Source organism: Epinephelus moara, chromosome 2 (assembly GCF_006386435.1).
Source record: "Epinephelus moara isolate mb chromosome 2, YSFRI_EMoa_1.0, whole genome shotgun sequence".
In the NCBI taxonomy this organism is placed as follows: domain Eukaryota; kingdom Metazoa; phylum Chordata; class Actinopteri; order Perciformes; family Serranidae; genus Epinephelus; species Epinephelus moara.
Window position 1 is genome coordinate 31,888,282 of NC_065507.1, and position 26,029 is coordinate 31,914,310.

The window sequence follows — 26,029 nt, forward strand, 5'->3', positions numbered from 1 at the left end:
ATTTAGATTTAGCATTTAGATTTAACATTTAGATTTAGATTTAATATTTAGATTTAACATTTAGGTGCCACATTTAATATTTAGATTTAACTATTTAATATATTTCTAAGTTAACAAATATTGCTGTAAATGTGGTAAAAGGTGACGTTAAAAAATTCACAATACTTTTTTAAACATTGTTTGAAGCTAAATGTGGCAAAATGTTGATGTTATTTTCAGCGTGAAACACTTTACAAACGGCACCCCATAAGAGTCAACTATTATTACAGGGGACATTTTAAGTTAAAAATGTTCACTTAGATTGATTTTCTTGAGTATGCTGAAATTGGCGAGCTGAAACTAAGGTTTACACTTATAATATATTCAGTGCTTTAAATCGATTCTCCTTTCGGATTCTAGGTCAATGTTAGATAAATTCATCAGCATTTTTGTGATATTTTGTTTAAAAATGTGGTGATAAAATGTCATGAATTCACCACAGTTCTGATTTGCCACTGGGTGTTCCAGTATTTAGATCTTGTTTTCTTGCTAAACTGGCAGTAAATGCATACATTTAAACTGATGGCCATAGCATAAATATATAGCACTGTTAAATTATGCAGGAGACCTCTGGAACTAGCAGCTTTTTACAGGCTTTGCATGAATGTTTTCATGAGTTTTAATGTTATGAATCTGAAGAAACATAACGTCAGAGATTAATCATTACCATATACCCGATGACATCAGATTCATTGTCTTTTGCCTTCACTGGGTCCCAGCTTAAAGACACATTGTTGCCCTCCTGAATCCACATGAGGTTGGTTGGTGGTTGAGCAGGAGCTAAGAAGAGAACACAACACTCTGAGTGCAAATTAAAACTGACTTTTAAACAGAGTTTCAACCAACTAGGTCAATTACTACCCTTTTTTACAGGGGGATTTGGAGCGAACTTAACAGGTAGCCTCTATTCCATATATAGTATGACGTGATTAGTGTCAGTGCTGTACTCACGGGCTTTCCTGGTCTTGGCTGTGACAGCAGTGGTGGCAGGACCCTGGCCGATGCTGTTGAAGCCTTTTACAGTGATGAGATACAGACTGTTGCCCTCTAGTCCTGTCAAGACCATGGACGTTTCGTTTTTCACAGTTCTTTGTTTTTTCCCCGACTCTTCCTGCTCCATGTCTTTCCAGTAGCTGACCTGTTATACCAAATGAATGACTTTGAGAAAATAGTGTTCTCAAACCTCTCATACACAGAGGTCAGATACTGTATGCAAATGTATGAGTGAGCACAAAAAAATGAAAGCAATTCACATGCACCTCATATCCTCTTGGTCTTCCGGGTCCAGGATTGGGCGGTTTCCAAGTGACTCTAATTTCCGATGAAGAAATACTGTACACTTTCACGTCAGATGGTGCCTCCCTGGGCTCTGAGACAGGTCGAAATGGTGACAATCATAAAATGTCAAAAACTATTTTCGCTGTACTTTTAAAATCAATGCAACCACAAAGACTAACTCACCCCCCTCAGCAGAGTGGATGATGACGACTTTGCTGAATGGTCCATCTCCCTTATTGTTGTAAACTCCAACCTTTACCTCAAACGGGGTGAGGGGAGGGAAGGTCTCGTCTCTGTATTTGTACGTTGTAGAGTCCGCAGAGGTCACCATCTTCTCCTTCCAGCCTCTGGTTCCATTGGCACGAAATGCAACAATATACCCAAAGCCTTCACCATTTTGGAATTCCTCAGACACAGGCTGAAAATATCAGACAGAAAGAAACAATCATCCAAGAGTGTCTTTCACAGAGATTTGGTGCAAACCTGGCTCACTGTACCAGCACCAGCACTGTACAGCTCTGTGACTGAAGGTACATCATTTCCACATTTTCATATTTAAATTGCCGCCTCTGTGCAAGCACAGCTCTCATTGACAACATGACTTTTTTTCAGCTATGGTAGTCCTGCATAACCAGCTTTCAATTTCCTACCCATTTACCGTTACTGTCTGCCAGTGTTAATAAAGATGCAGTCAGTCTTGAGGAATGGAAACAAATCATATCTGGCTCAGTTGTGCCCATTATGTAGCTATTTATCTTTCCATGTCTGACAGGAGGATTTTTGGGACACAGGTTCTGTGTGCTGGCTTCAATGCTTATCTGTGGTTTTCCTGAAGTGGTAAAACTGGGAGCTGTCTTCCACAGCTGCTCCGTGCTTAATCAAGTCAAATGCCAATTCATTAAGTGAGCTAGAATTTAATTAAAATGCGAGCTGCAGGGATTAAATCTTTGGCTAAATCTAATAAATGACAAACACCTGTACACCTGTTTTTGGCAACAAAAACTCTGCATGCTTTAATGTGTTGATTTGCATAGGCTTCAAAGTAATATTGTCCCCTGTAGGCATCACCCGAATTAGCCATGTAGTCTACAGAGGGATTGGAGGTGGATGGAGATGTAGTTCACATTTCATTCAACAACGACCAATCACCATGACTGCCTAATTACAGGGTAGATCAGTGAAAATGAATTAGCTTCCATCAAAGTTATTATCAGAGCTGGCAATGCTTTTAAAGACGTGCCAAGGAATATGGGTCTTTAAAAAACAGCATGAACAAATTAGCTAGTTAAGTCTAGAAACACTTGTGGGTATGGGAATTGAGACAGTCACAGATAAGTGTGGACACGGTGTGAAAGGACTGATATAGCGGGTGCAAGTCTTGTGGATGAAATTGTGGGGCCTGCTGGGCTCAGTGACGATGACTGTGGGGGCATCACTAATGGTCCTCCCAATGGCTCCCTGCGAAACAGCAGTCTCTCACCGTCGACTCTAATGAGACGGCTGAATGAAGCTGCAGAGACTGTTTAGTCATTCATCCTGCTTAATAACCCTGCCCACCATGGCCGTCCAGGCTCTGACAACTCTCCACAGATGATTGGAGAGGCAGAACTGCCATGCGCTCACATGCCTCGACTGCCAAAAAGGGCTAACATTCCTGCTCCGTCTCCTTTAATATCCATCTCCATTGATCACTGACGAAGTCCTGATTTATTTCCAAGAGCATTTAACAGAAACGGGAGGAAATAGGGCAGAGCTAAAACGACTTAAAATGGCAAGTACAAAAAAGGAGGACACTGCATCTAAGTGGAGCGTCTCAGCATTGTCCTGCGATACTCTTGAAAACTGACAGACTTATTGATGGGTGACCAATTATTCTACCACACAATGGGCAGGGAGGAAGAACTGTAATTCTTCACTATTCTGTACTGCAGAAGTGATTTGATCTGATCTGCAAAAATGTCTGAATAAAAACAAATGAGCAGATTAAAAAATGCTTATACTCCGTTTTATGCAGAGGCACTTGTTGAAGACACTAATTGTTCCAATCATGGAGGTTTGTAAATGAAAAGCAGCAAATATACAGTTTCTGGAGTCTCATTGAAAAAATCCCTAAAGGCATACCCTTCTGATTTTCAACCAGCTTTGTATCATAATAATGTGGGTAGTATGTGTAAATGAACTGTGGTAAACTTCCCTCCATCTGAACAGCACCCAGATCTACACCTACTCATCTCCCAATGCATTATCCAGCAGATTTTTGCTGACTCTGGGTCTGTTTCAAGGCCCCCAGGAAGTGTACTGGGCTATGAAGTAAATGTTCATAGTGTCCAAAGAGTGTAATTACACCATTATGTGATGCCCTGTGGCCAAAAATACTTTTTTCCCCCATTAACTTGCATGACAAAAGAGACGTCTAACAATTAGTGGATACATTTCTTTGAGCCTCAAAACCCCCACAAAATGACTTGTTTCACCATCAGGATTTGATCCATTCAAACAATAACATTAAAAGCCTAGAAGAGCCACACGATTGAATCATTTTATCCCCATTCAAGTTAGTAAAGCACTTAACCAGAACCAGAACAGAAGCTTCTAGTGTGCCTGCTCTATTGGTCACACAATGTGGAAGCAGTGCCGATCATTACATCCATGGCTGTTGCCTGAACTACAGATTGTGCTCCTGCATTTTCCTATACGCGCCACCATGTGTAAAAGCGGATCGAGAGAGGGATCAGCCCCCCCTCTCTTTCTCTCTCAAACTCAGACCAAAATCCAATCAAACTGTAAAACTAAGCAGTGCAGATCAAATAAAAATCTATTCTACTACTGTACCACCTATCTTTTGCTAAAATGTCAGAAACATATTTTGTGCACTGTTTGGCTGTTATATAAAAATTTCATGAACAGGAAGCGGGCGCCATATTGTTTCCTGTATTGTAAAAATGAAAGCTGAAATAACTGGCATAAAATGGTTTAAATAATCAGCGCTGATAAAATATGAGTCAAGATTATGTCACTATGTTGTCTATTTCTCGCCTGAAATGTTTAAAAACACATTTTAGCTTACCATTTAACTGTAATCTGAGATCATTTGTTACCACCCTGCCGCCACATTGTTCCCTGTGTCAAAACCAAGCAGGAACCTTGGGGGCTGCATAAGGAAGCCAAAGTGGAAGTACCAAAAACTGCAGTTCCTCAAATGGCCACTTGAGGCTGGCTCCAGAAGCAAATAAACCTATGTTAAAAGGCCCAACTTTACCACAGAAATAAAGGTGTTTACAGCCTAGTACAGTTTTGGTTTCCATAGCTGATTTTGCCCTTCAGGACAACTGTACTTGAGTGACAGGCTGTCTGCGAGGCTTCGCTACAGCCTATGAGTCAGATTCATCCCTCGCTCTACCACAGCTCCACCCGCTCATCTAAATATGGTCACTTCTGGCTCAGACATAACAAGATGGCAATGGCTGACATGCTGAGCTCGAGGCTTCAAAATGTCAGTAATGTGCTGTCATGGTAGCTACAGTTCATCCATTATTTGATACAGTCTATGGTCAAAATGCACAAGCTTGCATTATGTCACCCACCAGAAGGTGGGTGCATTCTTGTTGTTGAAGGTTTTCCACCTCTTGAACAAAATCAAATGTCACAGCCCTTTTCCTTTATTTTCTCCTGTTATGCAGCACCAATATTCAAAGTATCTGCATCTTTCTACTACATAGACAGCCCAGCTTTATGAAATCTTTCCCACTGTAAAATACTTCTTTAAGAAAGAAATTGTTTGGCCAAGAATAACTTTTTGTAATGAGTCAAATTAATGTGTGGCTTCAAAGGACTCTTTATTTGGGTTTTATATCCAAGTCAGCTCCAATTGGGGTTTTGAGTCACTTTAAGTATCCCTTGATTGTTCCTCCAACATGGGGTCCTGCATTTATTTATAAGGAGGTCGTCATTGTGTTATACTAGCTACTCTAATGACACTCTTTATATAGTATAACTCTCATTTATAAACAGGAAATGGTCTCCCACCAAACACCATCCCATCTGGAATGGACATTATCCCCCATAATGTGCCACTGAGGGGCACTTCTCCTCATGTGAAGGTTATCTTCCCAGTGGCAGTTGGGCTCCCATACTTAATAACTACAAGAATAACTGTCAGTTGCTTCCACATCTGTTCACTGTTCCCCTGTTAATATATCCTTCAACTGATCTCAATTGCAAATTCTCGGCGTTGCTCATAGTAATTCTGTACATGCTGTGCCCTGAACCTGGCTGAGAGCCAAGCTGTCCACTTGGAAACAGTTCACACTAATATCCTCTTTACTTGGTGTGAGAGTTATTAGGTTTTGTACAACCATCGTCAAGATTGAGGTTACAAACAGATATTCATAAACATCCCTGGATATATTGGGAACGACTCTGGGATTCAAGGTTAATCATCATTGTGCCTCTCTGGCGGGACCAAATTTAAAATTCACAACATCTTAATCACTGGCCCGGCTGATGCAGCTCTGTGTAATACACAGCCCAGCTGGCCTTCTTTGGGCTTTGTCAGCAAATTCTGCAGACGTGTCCAAGTTGTGCCCTCAAACTCTGAGACCCTGGATGGTTAAACAAATTTCCAACAGAATAAAGTGGGACCCTGTTTAAAATGCAATGAGCTGTGATCCTGGGGTTGTGCTGCTGTTAGTGATAAAGCAGGAGTTTTTGCCCTGCTTGTAAGGACAATCTGCAAAACTAACAACACTTGGACACAAGCTCCTTAAATCCAACCCAGTCACCAAAAGAAAATGTTGGCATTGCACATTACAGCAAATGATGGATATGTCTTTGTCATCAAGAGGTTGAGGGGATGGTGGATGTATGTCACCTATGTTAGACATCTGCCAAGCTGCAGACCGCTCTTCGAGAGCAACAAACAACAAACCTGCTTGTGTTGCGAGTCATCGCCGTGTTTCCAGCTGCTTTTTAGCCACCATACGTGGGTGTTTTTTTACAACCTGTCACTGTTTTTCCACCAGGGATAGTGTCAGAAAAAGCTGTTGTTTTTTACCAAGACATTGCTGCAGCATTTCCTGCTTAGACAGTGTCACAAAATATCATATATTAATAATATTAATATCATATTTTTTTTTACAGTGACAGGGATTGTACCACCAGCACTTTGTATTTTAGGCCAAAATATAATCTTTCTCTCACCATAGCCAAGTGCTTTTTGTGCCAAACTGAACGGCATGTTGATCACAGTGTGGTTGAAACGTGAAGTTCAACAAATCTGCTACATAATAACATTCAAATGTAACATTTCCGGGTTTGCAAAAACCTACAATACCAACATTTTTTCTGGCTATTGGGTTGTTAAATCTTACAGTCAGGACAGCCACTGACAGACATTGAAAACACAATACATTATGTGCTAGAAATATAAATCTGTAAACTGCATCAACAGATAACCTCTAATCTTTTAAGTCACATTTCAAATCAATTTGAGTTTTGTCTTTAATTATTAAAATATTGTTTTAGCTGTATTCATTTGAATAGGGTTTATTTGTTATACTAATGCTTGTATTATATTATTCACTGCTGCCCTGCCTGTATTTCCCTTGAGCACAATATAGTTAAATCTTTATCTCACACAGGTGCTTCATCCTTGCAATAACCACTTCAACCTTTGATCTCGGGGAAAAGCATCCTGCCTGAGTGGACTGAAGCACTTCCCCCTCTCGTTTGCTCCCTCATTGGAACAGTCGAAGCCTTTCTTCCAGCCTTGACCTGCTCATACCCTCCAATGTAGGAATAAAATTCAGTAAAAGCAAATCAAAGAAAATCATGTAGAATACTGCAGCAGATGGGTCGACCATGTCTTCCCTCTCAAATGGAAGAAAAAGCTCCCTTTGTCCTAATGATGGGCGCTCACCTGAGCCCCCTCACATGACCCTTTCTCCTGAAATCAGATATCTGTAAAGGCTGTAACCTCAACCTTTGTATTATCCCACTGGACATAATGTGCATCTCTCTTGCCCTTTTCTGTCAGACGGGTCAAGGCTTCCTGAGAGTGGAGTGCATCCACACCTGGGCTATTTTACCTTTGTTTCTACAGCTGCGCTGCGATCACATTTATCTGCTGCAGAGATAACATTACAGTATGAAACTGTATGTGTACTCCCTTTATAGCTGAGTGTATGCTTCTCCAACTTTGGAACAATCAGTCAGCAACACATCAAGACATAAAGACAAGGGAACGCTGACACAAGCCAGATTCAGTCACAGCATACAGTCACTATTGATAATTTGACTAAAGCTTGTATCTCAAACACCACACTGTGCTAAATGCAGCAATTTAGACAGCTGCTAGTTTAATATTTTCTTTGGAACATGACCTCCTTGACTCTCGCCTCACTCTACTTTTACTTACTTTTGATTGTTTTAGTTTTATGCTGACGAGAAGACACCAGACTTTAGTGCTGAGATAATTAGATAAAACCACAAAAATATAAATGAGAAAAATCACAGTCAAGAACTCCGATAAATGTCTATTTGGAAATTTGAGGCAAATAATTCCTTGGACAAAAAAATAATTCATTAATGTGTTTTCATTACAATCTAAAAAAAATAAAATAATAATAATCGATGATCAAAAAGTTTTTCATGATTTTTTAGGCTTTTCCCTAAGGAAGATGTACGCCACACTGAGTGTTTGGAAAAGGAAGTTGTGTGACCTCAGATGATGCCAGCCTCATATGCTGAACTCTGATCTTTAAATACACCAGCAAGTCCCTCAACACATCTGTCTTCCTACCTTTTAAGAACATCTCCAGACTCCTCTCATCATTTTTCTCACTCGAGTGTCTGAAACTTTCCTCTATGTTTTAATTAGATCCCACTTTGATGGTTCTGGGAATAGGACGGCAAGCACACGCAGGTCCCTAGAACACTCTGAGCGAAACTGTAGCAGCTACTCATCATATCTCACCTCAAGTGAATGCAACTGACTGTAAACTAATGCAATCATCTGTATATCTTAAAATCATTAAACCGTTTCCTTCAAGCTCAGAAACCACAAGGACTAGCGTCGTCCATCAACCATGCTTTATCCCCCTTAATAACGTCTGACAAGTATTCCCAGGCAACAAAAAGTGAAGGTTTTTAATGAATTGCGCATGCAGTAGCAACCTCTACATGATTATTAAGTCACATTCACATGCAGGATTTATTACTTAGTGACAGTTAAATTCCTGAGGGAACAATGGCAGAGCTGTTTCAGCACGGATGTTTAAAGGGAACCTTGTTTCAGCTGGCTTGTTTTCACTCATGGATTACAGTAATTCTCAACCTGCAGGTTCACAAATGTTCTTAGCAGCAGTTGGGTGATAATGATTTCACTGAACATACACATTTATTATCACATTTTTAATCTTGGTGAGTAATAACTTTCACAAGTTAAATGATGAATATTTACACCCTATAGGTTTCTTCCCATATTTAATAATGTAAAAATCCTAATAATCATCATCATTCTGTGCTTTGGCTTTTTGGGGTTTTCAGTACTGCAAGCACTGCTCTGTTCCAGAGGTTCATGAGCAGGAAAGGCTGAGAAAGTTCCTTCTTCAGTCTGGCCTACAGGACTCAAGCATGCATACTATTATCATCTTTTTTGTTTCAGACATACACTTTATAAAATAATGGACGTAGCCACTGTGACGTCACCCATTGATTTGTGGACTCACGTTTGGAAACCTTGAGTTTGGCATTTGACTGTCGCCGTCTTGGTGTTTTGGAGCAGACTGAGCAAAGTATTCCAGATGTCCCTCTCCCAGCAATGCTTTCAAGCTCCTACTGGGTGATCCCAAGGTGTTCCCAGGCCAGACAAGATATGTAATCCCTCCAGCGTGCTCTAAATCTGCCAAAGGGCCTCCTACCAGTTGGACATGCCTGGAACACCTCTAATGGAAGGCATCCTGATCAGATGCCTGAACTACCTCAACTGACCCCATTTGACGCAAAAATCAGCGGCTCTACTCCAAGCTCTACTCCCTCTGGATGTCTAAGCTCTATCTCTAAGGCTGAGCCCAGCCACCCTTCTAAGGGAACCCATTTCAGACACCTGTATCCGTGACCTCATTCTTTTGGACATTACCCAGAGCTCATGACCATAGGTGAGGGTTGGGACGTATATGGACCAGTATATCGAAAGCTTTGCCTTCTGGCTCAGCTCTCTCTTCACCATGACGGTCCAGCACAGCGCCCGCATCACTGCAGACGCTGCACCAAACCACAGATCCAACCTTACAATTAACTTTCATTAAATAAAAACAAATGCTGACAGCTGCGGCTTTGCCCATACTCTGTGAGTCTGAGGTTGTGCCATGGTAACCTTACCTAACCAATGTTGTTGCTGTGGTAGCAGCTTGTCAAGACAGACAAAACCCACCTGTCACTTATAGCGGTTAGCATAATTTCAACTCTTAATAACATTTAAATGGGTGAGTTATATAAAAATTCACCCCCTGCGCAGCTAAAGTGCGAACATGTGTAAACATTTTTATTTCTGCTGTAAAGCTGGGCATTTTAACACAGGGGTCGATGGGGATTGACTCATTCTTGAAGCCAGCTTCAAGTGGACATTTGAGGAACTTTTGGCACTTCTACATTGGCTCAATGAGGTTGCCGCTTGGTTTCAGATAACAGAGACTGTGAACTACACTGCACAAGGTGATTTTGTTGAGCTCAAGTGAAAGGAGTGAGGTGACTCATGGTCTTTCCATGAAATATTGCTTGAAAAAATAAATCTGAAATTTGGTCTCATGTTTACACACCAGATGGCAAAAAAGAAATGACTTGAAAGCAACTGATCCCTGAGCATCTCCTCTTTCAGAGAACGAGTAACATCTTTAGTTGGGGTCATGAGACTGTAACCATGGTTCTGTTTACATAATGCAACACACTGACATTCAAGACAGGGTCTCATTATGAGCGAGCATCTTTAGCACTCGAAATGTTGATCTAATCTATTGACTGGAATGACATTTATTTTCGCATTTTAATTAGAGTGCAGATGGTAAAGTTTCACATTCAAAGTCTTCAAATTATACTGGAAACTTTAGTGAACGCTTGCTAATAATTCTAATTAGGATTTGAATTCCAGTATAATTAATGCATGACCTGTGGCAGTTTCTGCTTCAGTTTCTTTAGAAACTGAGAGAATGTTCTGTAAAGGAGGCATCTTGAATTTCAAGGACCTTGAAGCCCTCTCTCACACAGCATGTAGATAAGATGGTCACTGAGGAGTTTTGAAAACATTCCACAGTTCGAATGTCATGCAGCTGACATCCACAGATACAACTGGGAATGGCAAAGATTATTTTTTAAGTGAGAACAGACTAAATAAAAGCTTTCACTAACTCCTGTTTATTCAACAATAATCCAAGCTTGCTTAACTGAAACACCATGGTGACATTTGTGTTTTTGCACATATGTCGTCACGCCTGTGTTGCAGAGAGAGTTTGGCAGAGAACCCTACCTCCCACGAGATGACCAGTTCATGCCTGCGGCCGTTCCCTCCGCTTACGTTTGCTGGTGCCACTGACGGGACTGTGTGAAACAGAAAGGTTAACAATGCATCACTGAACCAACACTGCAAACTCACTTCAATGTGTTTTTGAAAGAAAGAAAAGGTGAAAATGCAGAAGAAATATTTTCAGATAGCAGTCCATGTCCTTTATGTCTACACAATTTGAGCTAAACTTGGATTTGATTAATTAAGTTTGTCTTAATGATTTAAAAAAGCACTTTTTGAGTCAACAGATCATAACTGAAAATAAAACTGTTTTAATGATGTGTTTTGCTGGAGTAAACAAACCTTTAACAGCATCAGAAAATATCAGAAACCCAGTTATTGTCTGGTGTGTGTGCCTGCATTAAACTACCTGTCAGTCAAACAGAGAGTGGTAATGATAGCTCTCATTGCTGTGTTTTGAATTTTGCACTCTTTTGTTGATATTTGGATCACAGATTATATCTTTAAGGATGAATTACCACAACTGTGTGTAGCTTCGGTAATTAGTCGGTTAATTGTGCTGAAGAGATAGGACACATTAAATAAGCCTCTTCCAAATGACCACTGACCTTTGTAATTATTACATTTTATAGACGAGAAACGAGCAGTTAGTGAAGCGGCATGCCTGATCCAGACTGTCTCAGTCAATTTCTGCTCACCATAAATAGTGAATTCTGCTGTGTCTTTGCCTCGGGGCATTAAAGGACAGGCAGCTTTAGCAGAAACACTAAACTGGTTGAAATTCATGTAAGCGGCTTATTTTCAACCCCTTTGCCCAATTAAAACCGAGTATATTAACAATGGGAATATAACATGGTCATGAAGTGGCATGTGGGGGGCACCAGCTACTTTCAGCTCTCCAGCTACAATAAATCAGCAGCACTCAGCATATTATATAATATGTTTCTAGACTCTGGGTGATTGCTTATGTCTGCCAAAATGTGACTAGCATGTAGTGCATGTAGCAAATTGATGGCTCAGAGGATTTACCTGCTTCTTTTGTCCTAACTCCTCTTGAAGGCGCGCTGGGATCTCCGGTCCCGATTGCATTGCTTGCCACCACCCTGAACTCATATTCCACCCAGGGGTTGAGCTCCACAGCCATGGCTGACTCCATGTCCCCTGTCACTGGGTCTGGGTCTGCAGACAAGAGCGAAGCTTATGTATTTATTTAATCAGGGTAAGACCACATAAAATCTATTGTACTTTTGTCCACATTATGTACAGCACATGGGACCAACACTGCTGTGAGTGCCAATACAGCTTTAAGGGTGTGTGAAAGCAGGCTTAGCTATGTTTTACTCATCTAAACTAAAAATGTGCCCCACCTTTCCCAAACACCCCCTACTGACATGCAAAAAGATAAATATGAAAAGTTGTGGCTGGTTGGAAATTTACAAGAGTGAAACCTCAGTGTCTGAGTGCAAAGTGCAAGTGAATGCAGCAAGAGATGTCGCTAGGCAGCAGTTCAGTTTTCTCTTGGAAGGACAGCTTTCTGTGTAGCCTCTCCAAGCTGCACATGACTGGTTATGCCTTATTAGTATTGCTAACTTCCACCAGTAGAAGGACAGAACCACTGCAGCTGGATAGTGGCTGGTTTCTTTGTTGAAGCATTTGTCCTTTGGTAATAGTAACTCTTGTTTGATTATGTAAGGGATGGATTGAACCTGACTAAACCCAAATATTCACAGGTGCCTAGACATATTAACATTGTAAACTACATGTAAATACAGTGGGGAAATAAGTATTCAAGCATCAATATTTTTCTCATTAAGCATATTTCCATTGCAGCTATTAACATGAAATAATTTACAGCAGATATTGATATTAACTCAATAATACTACACAGATAAGAAAATCGTAACATTACAATTTGTAAAACAAAGTCATGTGCAATAAAGTGGAATAATGCGGGAAAAAGTATTGAACACAGCAACTGAAATGTATTCAGTAATTGGTGAAGAAGCCTTTCTTTACAACGCCAGCTTGTAAGCTACTTCCTGTATAAGGAAATCAAGCTCTCACAGTGTTCTTTTGGTCCATTCTTCCACACACAGTCTTTAAATCTAGAAGATTCTGAGGATCTACTGATGTATCTTCATCTTCAGGTCATCTTCTGGTGACTGACTGGGCCATTCCAACACCTTTATTTTCTCCCTCTGGAACCAGGTGAGAGTCCTCTTTGCAGTATGTTTTGGATTGTTATCCTGCTGGAAGGTCCACCTGTGTCTTATTCTCACCATCCTGGTGGATGTCAACAGAATTCCTCAAGAAATTCCTGGTACATGGCTGACTTCATTTTCCCTTTGATAATTTGGATTCTGCTGGTACCACAACAAGAGAAACAGCTCCATACCATGATGCTTCCACCTCAAAGCTACAATGTAGTTGTGGTATTTTTTTAAGTCATATGCAGGGCCATTTCTCCTCCAAACATGGTACATTGCACCATTTGCAGAAAAGTAAGAATTTTGTCTTGTCCAACCACATTAATGTTCTCCCAGTATTCCACAGGCTTCTCCAAACCCAGCTCATGTTCCCTACTAGCGGGCGAACAATCCAAGGCTTGGTGAACTCTGCTTTCTTCCAAAGATAGGAAGAGTCGACATAGAAGGATCAAAAAGCTTAGGCTTGGGATAAAAACGCACATACAGTACATATTTCTGCAACCCCTTAAAGTCTCTGTGACAGTGCCACCATCTCCATGAACAAACACCACACGATGTCAATCCTACAAGGACCCCATTCGCTCTTTAATCGGGCCCCTACATGAGGCCTGACTGTTTGAAAGTGTTCAGATTCACACTGAGTGAAGAGTGTAAGAATCATACACACTTTAATATGAAGTCTACCAAAACAACAATGCGGCAGGACAATGATGCTTAACGTACAGGCAAGGTAATAAGGATTTATTCTTTTCATAGCTGAACATTTGAAAGTTCTGTTGCCTGACCTTCATCAACCAACTGAGCAGGTGTTTCGCTGCTCTAGGCCAAACTGACACAAGCAATAAGTGAAGATGGCTGGCAGAGCCTCACCAGGGAAGATACCAAGTATCTGCTGCTGTCTGTGGGCTGCAGTCTACAGGCAGTCATTAACTGCACAGGATTATATACGATTAAATATGATGACTTTATATAATGACTTCAAGACTGTGTCGACTTGTCCAATTACTTTCTGTTCCCTAAAACTGGAGGATAATTCCTACAATGTTTGTGCAAAAGCTGTGAGTTGACACTTTAACCTTTATAGCCATTGTTTCATTTCAAATCCTGTATGCTCGAGTACAGAGCCAGAAAACAAATAAATATACAATTGTCTTAGTTCTTAAGAACTGCAGAGCATTACGCCTTCCCTCCAGATTCACTGTGACTTGGCATACTTTTACACCAGGTGGTGGAGATGTGCAATTTACTTGAAACCTGGTATATGATGTCGTTTTGATGCCTGAACAACAGCTTACTCGCAGCTTTAGAGCACATTAGGAAGAACAACTCATTACATAGAGGGAAGCTGATTTTAATCAATTTTCACAGTATCTACAGAAGACGTAGAGAGCTATGTAATTATAAATCACACCCTGAGACCGAAAAAGTCAAGATTTATGAATGTATTTTGGAACAGAATTACAAGCAGGTAACACAACTAATCTGGTTTCTTCAGGGCCGCCATAATCAAGCTTCGTCAATATTGATCCTGCAACAACAAACAAACATTGACTGAAAGCATATCCGTGTCACAAATGAACCAGAGGTCTCTCTGTGCTAACTAAGGCAACATTCAGTGGAGCCGAGGAGCTTACACTCTTATCATCCAAAGCAGCTCACGATGAGACCACTCTGTTAGGCGAGCTGCTCTTCAAACATGAGCCGATAACTCTGTTTGCAAGGAGTGGGAGCTAAAAGCCCGATCCCCTTTATGCTAATCTTAACAAGTTCAACACTGACAATACATCACAGAGTCCTAATTGTGCTTTATCGAATTAAATGTGGTTGAACAGACGTGATGTGAGAGGAGTGTATACAAAGTATGATTTATATATCTGTGGGGATGAATCATTATCACACCTTAAACTCTGCTATTATTATCACACGGCATATTAAGATGGATTACACACAATGCTTAGCAAGCCTTCATCCTTTAACGCTAAGTGATAGTAATTGATGGTTTTTCTGTCAAGGTACAGGGAAAAAAGGAAGCTGATTCATTTTTAAGTAGTAAAAGTGCATCTACACCAAATGAAAATGGATAAGTCTTATAATTCAAGCCCAAAAGGTTAATTTCCCACTAACCGCTGATATGACACTGAATAAAATTCAAAGCAATGGCATTTGATATCGGCTCAAATTACTTTTTGCTAAGCTCTTCTGAACAACAGCCAAGTTCAGACACAAAATGACAGCCGGAGAGAGAGAGAGAACTGCATTATAACTCCTCAAACAGGCATCTGAGAAGAAAGCCTTGTTCTGGAGCAACAGTGTAAGACACTTGATCCATTACTTTCTGGATTTAAAAGTCTGACTGTGTTACAGTGTTCTTTTTTTTTTTGTATGCTCACACACAGTGATTCCTGAAGCACTGTCTCTGAATTTACACTTGTAGCCAATGCATTTACCAAGTGTGCCCCACTGAATACACATTTACGGCTTTCAACCCTGTCACCTAGAAATTATGTTTGCATGTCACTAAATTGCTTTCTTAATTATGTTGTTGTGGCAACATAATCGCTGCCTGGATTATGTTCAGGGTCGTTTCTTTCAGGTAAATAAACAGTACATTCAGGTACCACGTTGGAAGGATTGGAAGGAGGTGATTGTGGAGCACGGCAGGCGTACTAATTGCCTTGACACCATATCCTCAGGTTCATGTCCAGATTCCGGTCATAGATTAAGGCAACAAAAGCACTCTGGTTAAGTTTAAGGAAATATTGTGATATTGGTTAAATGTTAATAAAAAAATATAAATATAAAAGTAATGCTGTAGCCATTACGAGTGGATACTGTGCTGCAAGATTGCCTATGTTGGAAAAAAGCAACTAAAATATGTTGTCAGTGAACGTGTTACTTTTGCGACTTGCCAGATACATTAATTAGCAATGTTTCCTCATTATGTTAATAATGTCAATATGTTATATTTCTCTAAAAACATATCTGCTGTTTTAAATTAGTGGTATACCACCATAATCTCTAGGGGACGGAGCTGCGGCTTTAGTGATTTAATAACTCACTAAAGCTAAAGTGTGAACACTGGTTTTTACATTGTTGCCTATTGCCTTTCCACATTGACCCATGGGAAAACACTTTTAGATGAGTTTAATGAGTTCTTACATATCAGAGCTAGAGCACTATAAATAGGCCCCATGTAAACATTTGAAGGTGACTAATGGTGGACAGAGAGATGTGAATGGAGTCTTAAGGTCAGACCCATAAAAAAATGTACAGTGGCATGCAAAAGTTTGGCCATCCCTGGTCACTGTGAACAGGAAAGTGAGTAGAGGATAAACTGATCTCCAAAAACCATGAAATTAAGGATGATCAACATTTTAAGCAAGACAACTGCATTAACTTCTGTTTTGTACAATATTAGAGTGAAAGAATGAGAGGAGCACCATGCAAAAGTTTGGGCACAGACAAAAAGATAACTTCTACCAGCATCTCAGACCATAATTAGCTTGTTAGGGCTCTGGCTTGTTCACAATCATCATTAGGAAAGGCCAGGTGATGCAAATTTCAAAGCTTTATGAATATTCTGACTCCTGAAACCTTGTCCCAACAATCAGCAGCCATGGGCTCCTCTAAACAGCTGCCTAGCACTCTGAAAACTAAAATAACTGAAGCCCACAAAGCAGGAGACGACTATAAGAAGATAGCAAAGTGTTTTCAGGTAGCTGTTTCCTTAGTGTGTAATGTAATTGAGAAACGGCAGTTAGCAGGAACTGTGGAGGTCAAGTTGAGCTTTTGAAGAACAAGAAAACTTTCTGAGAGAGCTGCTCGTAGGATTGTTAGAAAGGCAAATAAAACCTTTGTTTGACTGCAAAAGACCTGCAGGAAGATTTAGCAGACTCTGGAGTGGTGGTGCACTGTTCTACTGTGCAGCGACACCTGAACAAATATGATATTCATGGAAAAGTCATCAGAAAACCTTTCCTGTGTCCTTACAACAAAATTCAGCATTAGAAGTTTGCAAAGGAACATCTAAACAAGCCTGATGATTTCTGGACACCGGTTCAGCGGACTGATGAAGTTAAAAAATAACTTTTTGGATGCAATGAACAAAGGTATGTTTGGAGATAAAATGATGCAGAATTTCATGAAAAGAACACCTGTCCAGCTGTTAAACACTTGGGTGGATCAATCATACTTTGGGCTTGTGTTGCAGCCAGTGGCATGGGGAACATTTCATGGGTAGAGGAAAAATGGATACAGTTAAATTCCAGCAAATGCTGGAAGCAAACATCACATCATCTGTAAAAAAGCTGAAGATGAAGAGAGGATGGCTTCTACAACAGAACAATGAACCTAAACACGCCTTGAAATCCACAATGGACTACATCAAGAGGCACAAGCTGAAGGTCCCCTGACATAAACATCATTAAAAACCTGTGGATACACCTCAAAAGAGCAGTGCATGCAAGACGGCCCAAGTATCTCACAGAGCTAGAAGCCTTTAGCGGGAAGAATGGGTGAAAATCCCCCAAACAAGAGCTGAAAGACTCTTAGCTGGATACAAAAAGCATTTAGAAGCTGTGATACTTGCAGTAGGGGGCGCTACTAAGCACTGATCATGCAGGGCGCCCAAACTTTTGCGTCAGGCCCTTTTTCTTTTTTGTTATTTTAAAACTGTAAAAATTAAAAATAAAAATGCTTAAAATATTGAAGAAATGTGCCATCTTTAACTTACTGTCTTTTGGAAATCAGGTCATCTTTTACTTGCTTAACTATTCACAGTAAATACAATTTTGATCAGGGGTGCCCAAGCTTTTGCGTGCAACTGTATGACAAAGCTCTTTGCCCTGCACACAGAAAAAGCAAAAAGCACAAGTGTTTTTAATTTATATCATCTTAAAAAAAGAGTTGCTTGCTTTTGTAAGATATGTGTACTGTGTTGCTGGTTTAGTGAGAGGTTTTGTGGTTAGTATGTAGGGTTTTGCAATACAATAGCCTATAGTTTCAAAGATACTGCCTAACCAATCAGACAAAAAAGCTATAATATATGAATGTACCTTGCCACATGAATTTTAAATTGTGTCTCTTGAAACCAGTAACCTTGCTCTTGTTGGGCTGATTCACCATCTCCGTACATGACTTTGGGCAGGATTAAGGCCTTTGTATACAGCTCCACATTAACCTCACAGATCTACAGGCTGCAATTTGCTCCCTATTGATTACCTGTTTTGACAGTTTGCCAGCCTAATGAAAATGGGCTGCGGGCCTGTAAATTATAGGTGCTGATAGGGCTGTGGTTATCCAAGCCACGAGTCCAGGACAGGGTGGCTGTGGTATCAGTGATCTCCTCCACTATCACCACTCCAGGGGGTCCAGGGGGACCTGGTGAAAGAGGGTTAGGAGACACAGATTAGATTTCAGGTTTGAAGCACAAATGCTTCAGGAATTTCATGACACAAGAGTAAAAACAATCGCTGTTAATGTTTGAATCAATTCCCAGTCGGTCCATATTGTGATGTCTTCATCATGCATTGTTGCTATTAGATACACTAATGGATGCAACCATGCAAGCATTAAGAGGATGTGCAGCTGTGTGCATATGGTGACAACATCAATCCTCTGCTGTAATCTCTGCACAAACAAACAAAAGCCAAGAACACGACACACTAAACTGAACCAGGATTCGGGCTGACACAGATCTGCTGCCAAGGATTTCATGCCGATTCAGGGATACTGAAGCTTTCTTTTTTGGGGGGCTTTGGAGGCACTTTGCCAGTTCTGCTGAGCATGACTGTGTGGTAGACCCTCCTGTGTTTTAATACAGCTGAACATATGTTTACCTCAGTCTTCAGAAGTAAATGTAATCTGCAAGTGCAGCAAACGTCTAAGGACTCTAGGGGGAACAGCTGTAAATGAAAAGCTGGCAGCTGGTGCGCTCAATGAAAACCAATGTACTGTGTCCCCAAAAAGTGCCCATTAGAAGGTTGCACTGAAAGGTGCATTTGCATTTCGGGACATTAAGATGCATTTTGTGTCACTATAAGAACAGTACTCTCTTTTTAGTGTGCCCAACACCATGGCATAAATCCTCCCCTGTATTAGAGCTTAATGTTAAATGACAATCATTAAATACATCAGCTACTATGGAGGTGGGTCATATGGTGGACGCTGATGTCACAATATATTAATATGAACATTTCTGGAATAAATATACATACATTAAAGAAGTATTTCACTGCTGGAATGATGGTCTTTTCATAAACCTGGGCTGTCTATGCAGTAGAAAGACCCAGATAGTTTTGAAATTGGTGCCGTATGACCAGAGGAAACAGAGGAAAAGGGCTGTGGCATTTGCTTTTGCTCAAGAGGTAGAAAAGCTACAACTGCCAGAACTGCACTGCCCCACACTGGACCAATAAACGCTCCCACTGGCAGGTGATGTAATGTGAGCTTGTGACACAGGAAGCAATATGGCAGCTGGCTGCTAAGAAACAATCTTGAATTACAGTTTAAATTGTAAGCTAAAATTTGTTTCTGAAAACATCTGCGAGAAATCGACAACGCAGAATCTTGGTTCATCTTTGATCAGCACTGTTAAGTTTTAACGTCTGATCAGTGCACTAAAATATGTTTCTCAAGACACTTTAGGTGAGAAATAGGCAATACAGAAACTGAATCTTCATTCATATTTGATCAGCACTGCCTAGTTTTAGAGTTTGATCTGAGTTTGGTCTGCGTTTGAGAACTAAAAAGGCGAATCTCTCTCTATCTGCTTCTATATTCTTTTTCACGTTTGGCGTCCTCCAGCGAATTTATGCTGAGAGATGAGCAGTTCATTTTCACATACTGGCCACAGTGTTATGATGTAAAGCTGGTTGAAAATTGGCAAAGCATTCCTTTGAAGTATTTGGCAAATAACCTAAATGATTAAAGAAAAATACAGAGTAAAATGAAATGTGAAACATTTTTCATAACAGTTTATGTGGAATCAATAATTATTTTTGTAAAACAATGACACTGTCATCATTGTTTCAACACAACTTCTCTGAAAGTTAATTAACAATTATACTGAATTATTGCAGAGCTGTATTTTATTCAATCATTAAGCAAAACAAAACTCCATTTTGTTCTGGTTGGATGACTGGTTCTTATAAAACTGTCAGGTAATATTAAAGGACAAAAGAATAGGATGAGTCACAGACCAGGACGTGACCAGGAGCTGTGCGGACAATAATCGTTACATCACATAATCAGCAACGGTCAGAAACAGCCACAGAATGTGATCACAAGACTTCAGCCGTTCCGTTTTACAGCACATATTAAAGTTGATCATGCAGACAGACCGTCTGTCCAGTCATACTCACAGTGACTATAAAAAATTAGTCAAGATCGAAAGGTCGAAAGGGGGCCGATAATGTGGAAATAGTCACTGTGCAATTTCTCCAACAGGAGAACATTTCTAATGTCTGATATAATTAACAAATCTCCCAAAGCTGCTGCACTTGTAACAAACTGGGGCCAATTTCACAAATTCACAGAAACCATTAAAATTATTATTTATTTAATTGAAAAAAAAACAATTATTATCTTGTGTCCATTTCCACTGGACTAAACCCTCTAAGAATATTCAGTATGAGAATAAGATGTGCATTCTGTTTGAGGGTAGCGGTTCAGTTTAAGTGGGTCACTGCCCTGATGATAGGGTGACCAAGTTGTCATAGCGTACAGGACTGGTGCACCGACACATCACAAGCTTACCTCGGACGAGGAGCTCAGCCTCTGCAGATACAGTGTCAGCACTGGTCTGGGCCCGGCACCCATACTTCCCAGCATGCTTCAACAAAATACTCCTAATCATCAGATCCACCGTGGAGGACTGCTGCAAATGGGAAAGAAGAGAACAAAAAAAAGAAAAAGAAAAAAAGGTAGGTATTAAGCAAGCCTAAATGTGCTTGACACGAGAAAGTGTGATTCCTTTACATCTTGTAGAGGCTCATGTGGCTTGAGAGATTCCTGTTTAATTCAGGTGCTTGCTTGCCGCTACATTCTTCAGCTACCCGTATTTTCTCTCTCTTGAAATGAGAAACGCCCGAGGCAAGACTGGGAATAATTCAAGGTCTACAGGCAGCTGTTTAGCACGAAACCTGATTAAAATTACAAACCATGCATCAGCCAGGAATCTGTTGTGCCTGTAAAGAATTGTCACTGCAAATACTTTCTCTCCAGAGCCTGGGTAGTAGCAGAGGACACATCAGGACAGATGTGGTTTTAACATCTAGTGTTGATAAAGGAACAGCAACATAAAGAGGACTCCCTGCTCTCCTGCAAATTTGTTTCCAACTTCATTTTATGGTTTAGGCGCTAATGAATTTTTCTGTATTATGGAGAGGGGGAATGTAAGACTTTGTGAAAAAAATATACCAAACCAAGCTCGTTGACGATAAAATGACCATTTCAATTCAGTTTGTGTACAAGTGACATTTAGAATAATCATGCTACAGTGTGATAATATTTTCTTGTTTCTGTCATCACATACTGTATAATCTCCTAGGACACCAAATATGGTTAACCAAGGGAAAACAAACAACTAAGACATGGGAAAAAGGTTAAAAGGTGAAGGTGAAATGGTAAGGTTAACAATGTGACTTTGATGTTGTAAGAAGGCAAGAGTTAAACACCTCTGTGTTTGTGCAGATCTTGTTAAGTGCCGCAAGAATCTTATACAACATCTTCCTCAGAAGATCCCTGAGCCTGTATCCCTTGACCAACGGAAAGAATGGGTACAATTACACTCAATAATTCAGGAGGGGCCCGACTATTATTAGCACTTATCATGAATGGATTTGTAATAGGGCTGGGTGATTAATCAAATTTGATTTTCAGATATGATTTTGGCTTCCAACGATTATGAAAACACGATAATTGAGGTAAAATAATTATGCAAATTTGCAATGATGCTCTTGTTTTTGTCTTGTGTTAAAAATCCAGTGCACCCTTTCCTTCACATTGGTGCACTCAGTGTTGCCAACTTGATGATTTACTCCCTGGATGTATCAACTCTTCAGACTCTCTTGGTGACTTTTTTCATGAAAATGACTATAATGACAAACTTAGAAACTTATTCAGACTATCAGCGTCTGAAAAAAGTGAGAAATATTCAAATACATCATATTGTTACTCATTCCTATGCATGCTGCTCAGAGTATTGCAGTCTGCAGCTCTTCTGCCTCCTTCAGGGTCTTTTTCTCTCTTTAAAAAAAAAAAAAAATTATTTATCTCTTTTTTTTCCAAAGTCAGCGAGTAATCGTGTTAACAATTTGTGATCTCAATATTGACTTAGGTAGTCCTGATTATGATTTAAGCCATAAAAGCCATACATTTAAATAATAATATTGACAAAGAAGATGATGGTAGTGCATGTTGTATGTCTGCAGAAGCAACGATGCACATTCACAAAAAGATTCACCATGTTAAATGTTCTTCTGTGTTTTGACCCTCATCACCCTTCAAAGCCAGTATGAGTCTGACTTTGTCAGTGTTTTTTATCTTCACAAAAGACACAATTTCCCAGGTGCAATTCAAAACGATATGATGATATCGATATGCACGATTATACGATTCAGTGCAGGTCTTTGATGACACCCAAGGTAGTCTGACCTTTACCCGAAATGGTTCTTTTTGCAGGTATAACAAGTGTTTGGTGCAATGAGAGGTGTACTTGAACTCATTACATAAAATGTGCAAATGAAATCATCAGAATTATTTTGACTGTAATAGGTTGATCTGCAATATCAACAAATCTGGTGAAGTACTCTGTTCACTGCTAAAAAAAAAAAAAGGCACTTAACAGGTGAACAGTTACACAATCAGACAGATGGAGCTACAATGGATGACAGACAGACCAGGCAGAGACACACAGACGGACATGTTAATAGAAAGGTTAATATAAATAATAGGGGAATAACTCTTACTCGTGCTCTTACTGTTTGGATGTATTCAAAATGGCCGCCATCCTGCTGAAAGTTGATTGGTCTCTGGTTGAAGGACCACTGGAAAGCCACATCCAGTGAAGTGTCATGTGTCGCCTTGCAGCTCAGCACCACGCTCTCCCCCACAGTCACTTCCACTCTGCTCGGGCTAAGCTCCACACGCATGGCCTCTGGAAGCACAAAGCTGCTACACTGTCACCTCAGGATAACCAAAAGCTAGCGTCAAGCAGCTGCATTCGACTGTGACATCACTGCCAGAGCAATCATGAGAACCCGACCCTAACTTGGGCAAAAACACTCACCTTTGTCAGATAAATATCCTGCTTGGCTCTGATCTAGACTGTGTACAGTGCATCTCTGAGACAGAGGCCTTTATGCTGCTAAAGTGTGTCCTTGTAATATGATTCTTGAATGTGAGAGCCCTTGGTTCACGGTTGAGCAAGCACAATAAATTTCCTGGCACCCGAGCAAAGGTGGGGGGGAAAAAATGACATTGGGGACTGTTTACTGGTGGCCGACTTGTGCTAATTTGGCAGAAAATAAAGGCCCCCAGGGCATCACTTACCTTTTACCCACAGCATGGCAGTCATCTCTGCCGAGCCCAACTGATTCTCCGCCCGGCACACATAGTTCCCCTCATCCGCTCTGCTGGAGTTAACAATTCTGAGAGTATTGTTCCGTAACAACATAATCCTGCGAGAAAGGACACAAAAATCAATACTGGTATGAGTAACAAATTCACGTGTGAACAGTTGCACTACAAGTTTAAGCATGAGGTTATATGTTTGTGGTTGTGTCGGGTTACAAGAATAGAAATATTCACTGGGGATGAGATAAAACGAGCTGCTCGGATAGTCTTGAAATAATCATCCACTGGAGATTCCTGTGGAAAATATACAATAAAACTGTGTTTACAGCTAGCAAATTATTATCACTGAACTGAAGGACAAAAAGCGTCTGACAGTAAATTGTTTGTGTTACGGAAATGCTCAGAGGACCGAGGGGATGTGAAGTCAAGAATGGTGTTTGTATCTGTTGTGTAACCTTCAACAAGGGAACATGAGAATGAACCTTTTTCAGAAAAGATCAATCAACGATTTAAATGTGTTAATGAATCTGATTAGCAGATAGCACTAAGTATCCCTATCTTGAACAGGATTAAAACACAGATGCGACTAAAGATACAGATTAAGGTAATGGGGACACATTTTCAGCAAAAGAAGCAAAAAAAAAAAAAAGCGACACTGAAGTATTGATGTCAAGAACAAAGCAACACAGTATTCCTCTGACTTTCAACTTGAGTACAATGATGCACTATATCTGATCTCGTGCCTTTGAAAGAACACAATAGACTGCCATTGGAGTGATTACAGTATAATTTAAAATTCATTAAAGGGAATTTCAGAATTTGTGGAGAACACTATGCAACATGAAATAAAATAGATGTTATGATTCTTCGTCCCCCTGCATCAACATTTCCATAAATCTAAATAAATGCTGCATTCATCTTGTGCTGTGCTCATGAATCCACCTGACAAACCCTAAATATTGCTTCGTTCAATGAATCTAAAGCAAAAGCTGTCAAACTGAGATGTGCGTATCTGCGAGCCGCCTCCCGGGAAACACAAGTGTAATAGAGAGAAAAAACAACACCGCGCCTGCATTCATAAGTAGCCCCTTATCCAGTTGAAGGACACTAGCAATATGGTATTAACATTTCACACTGACTTGTAAATAACAGCTGGAGAATTAAGTGCTTGACATCAGATAGTATAGGATGTAACAACACTGGAGGCAGGTGTGAGAGCAGATGGCTTCAGAGCAGGAATCATATGAAAGTATACAGTAGTATATTGAACTGTTTCAAGCCACAGCTATTTACTCAGTGTCCGGGGCAAATCCCTTTCACTCACAATCTGAATATGTATATCATATTTGACTTCAATATGGCTGACAGAGGTGGGGATGAATATTAACAGAGTTATTTTTTTATGAGAAAATTAATTTGATCCAAAATCAAACAATCAGAATGATAAGGGGGTGTGAGGTATTCTCGTCTTTTAATCTAATTCATAGTGTTTGGCATTTATATTTACAGCAATAAGCTCTTTCATCACGGGCAAGGTGATTGAAATTGGCAAAGAGGAACTCACGGAGGCGTGACCAAATCTTGCCACACACAGACAATTCAGAGGCAATCTGCAGCCAGGAGACATTTTTCAAATTAGGGAGGAAATTCACATCCGACAAGGACACCGAGGCAGAAAGGACAAGACAGGGACTGCTGGGTATACTGTACAGAATATGCAAATACATACAACCTTAGGAAATTTAAAGGAAACATTAGGAGATCAGAGTTAACCTAGAGAGCATTTTTATTCTGAGTTGTATTCAAATAGACTGCAACAGAATACTCAGTATTTACATATGGAGTCAGTCACCTATAATACATTTTTGAACATTTCACAACTTTCGAAAAATTGCCAAATTATGCACTGTCTGCCTCTTAAACAAAGAGTCTGTGGGTTTCAACTGAGTCTGCCACATACTTTCAAACTAATGGGATTAATACTTTCTGTTTAAGAGACAAAAGCCTCGAACATTAGCGGAAATCCATGTTAATTACAAACCTTCATTAAGTCAGCACAGCTGTCAATGCCAGATAAACGTGAAGCTGTTTCGATCCCTCCCCTGTTCTTCCAAGAATAGAACGTCTCTCCATCCATAAACTCTTTACTTTACTATAGGTAATGGCAGAAAATCCTTGCAGAAGTCACCCTGGCCGACACCTGAAAATGCACAGCTTTTCTTGTCCATTTCGCCTTTCAAAGATAGAAATCAGTCTTTCACAGGATTGATCTTCAGCTGAGCAGTGACCCCTCTAAACGCTGCGTTATCCAGTTCATTAACTCACTATACAGTAGTATTGTTAAGTTGCATCAAACATCCCATTAGAGCGTCAAACTCTTAATTTGACTGGTGTTTTATAAAAGCATTGTGTT

At 40.1% G+C, this 26,029-nt stretch overlaps 1 protein-coding gene across 1 annotated transcript in view; it reads right to left on the reverse strand.

The window, feature by feature from the left end:
* The window catches only part of cntn5 (contactin 5), a 137,151-nt gene that overhangs the window by 4,617 nt on the left and 106,505 nt on the right, over positions 1–26,029 (reverse strand). The window contains exons 13-22 of the mRNA XM_050064823.1: positions 23,593–23,720; positions 23,010–23,197; positions 20,797–20,917; positions 18,262–18,420; positions 11,864–12,013; positions 10,838–10,908; positions 1,501–1,735; positions 1,299–1,408; positions 991–1,177; positions 707–819 (exon numbers count right to left, since the gene is read on the reverse strand). Of these exons, the coding sequence (XP_049920780.1) occupies positions 707–819; positions 991–1,177; positions 1,299–1,408; positions 1,501–1,735; positions 10,838–10,908; positions 11,864–12,013; positions 18,262–18,420; positions 20,797–20,917; positions 23,010–23,197; positions 23,593–23,720 (1,462 nt within the window). The remainder of the gene's footprint in view (positions 1–706; positions 820–990; positions 1,178–1,298; positions 1,409–1,500; positions 1,736–10,837; positions 10,909–11,863; positions 12,014–18,261; positions 18,421–20,796; positions 20,918–23,009; positions 23,198–23,592; positions 23,721–26,029) is intronic.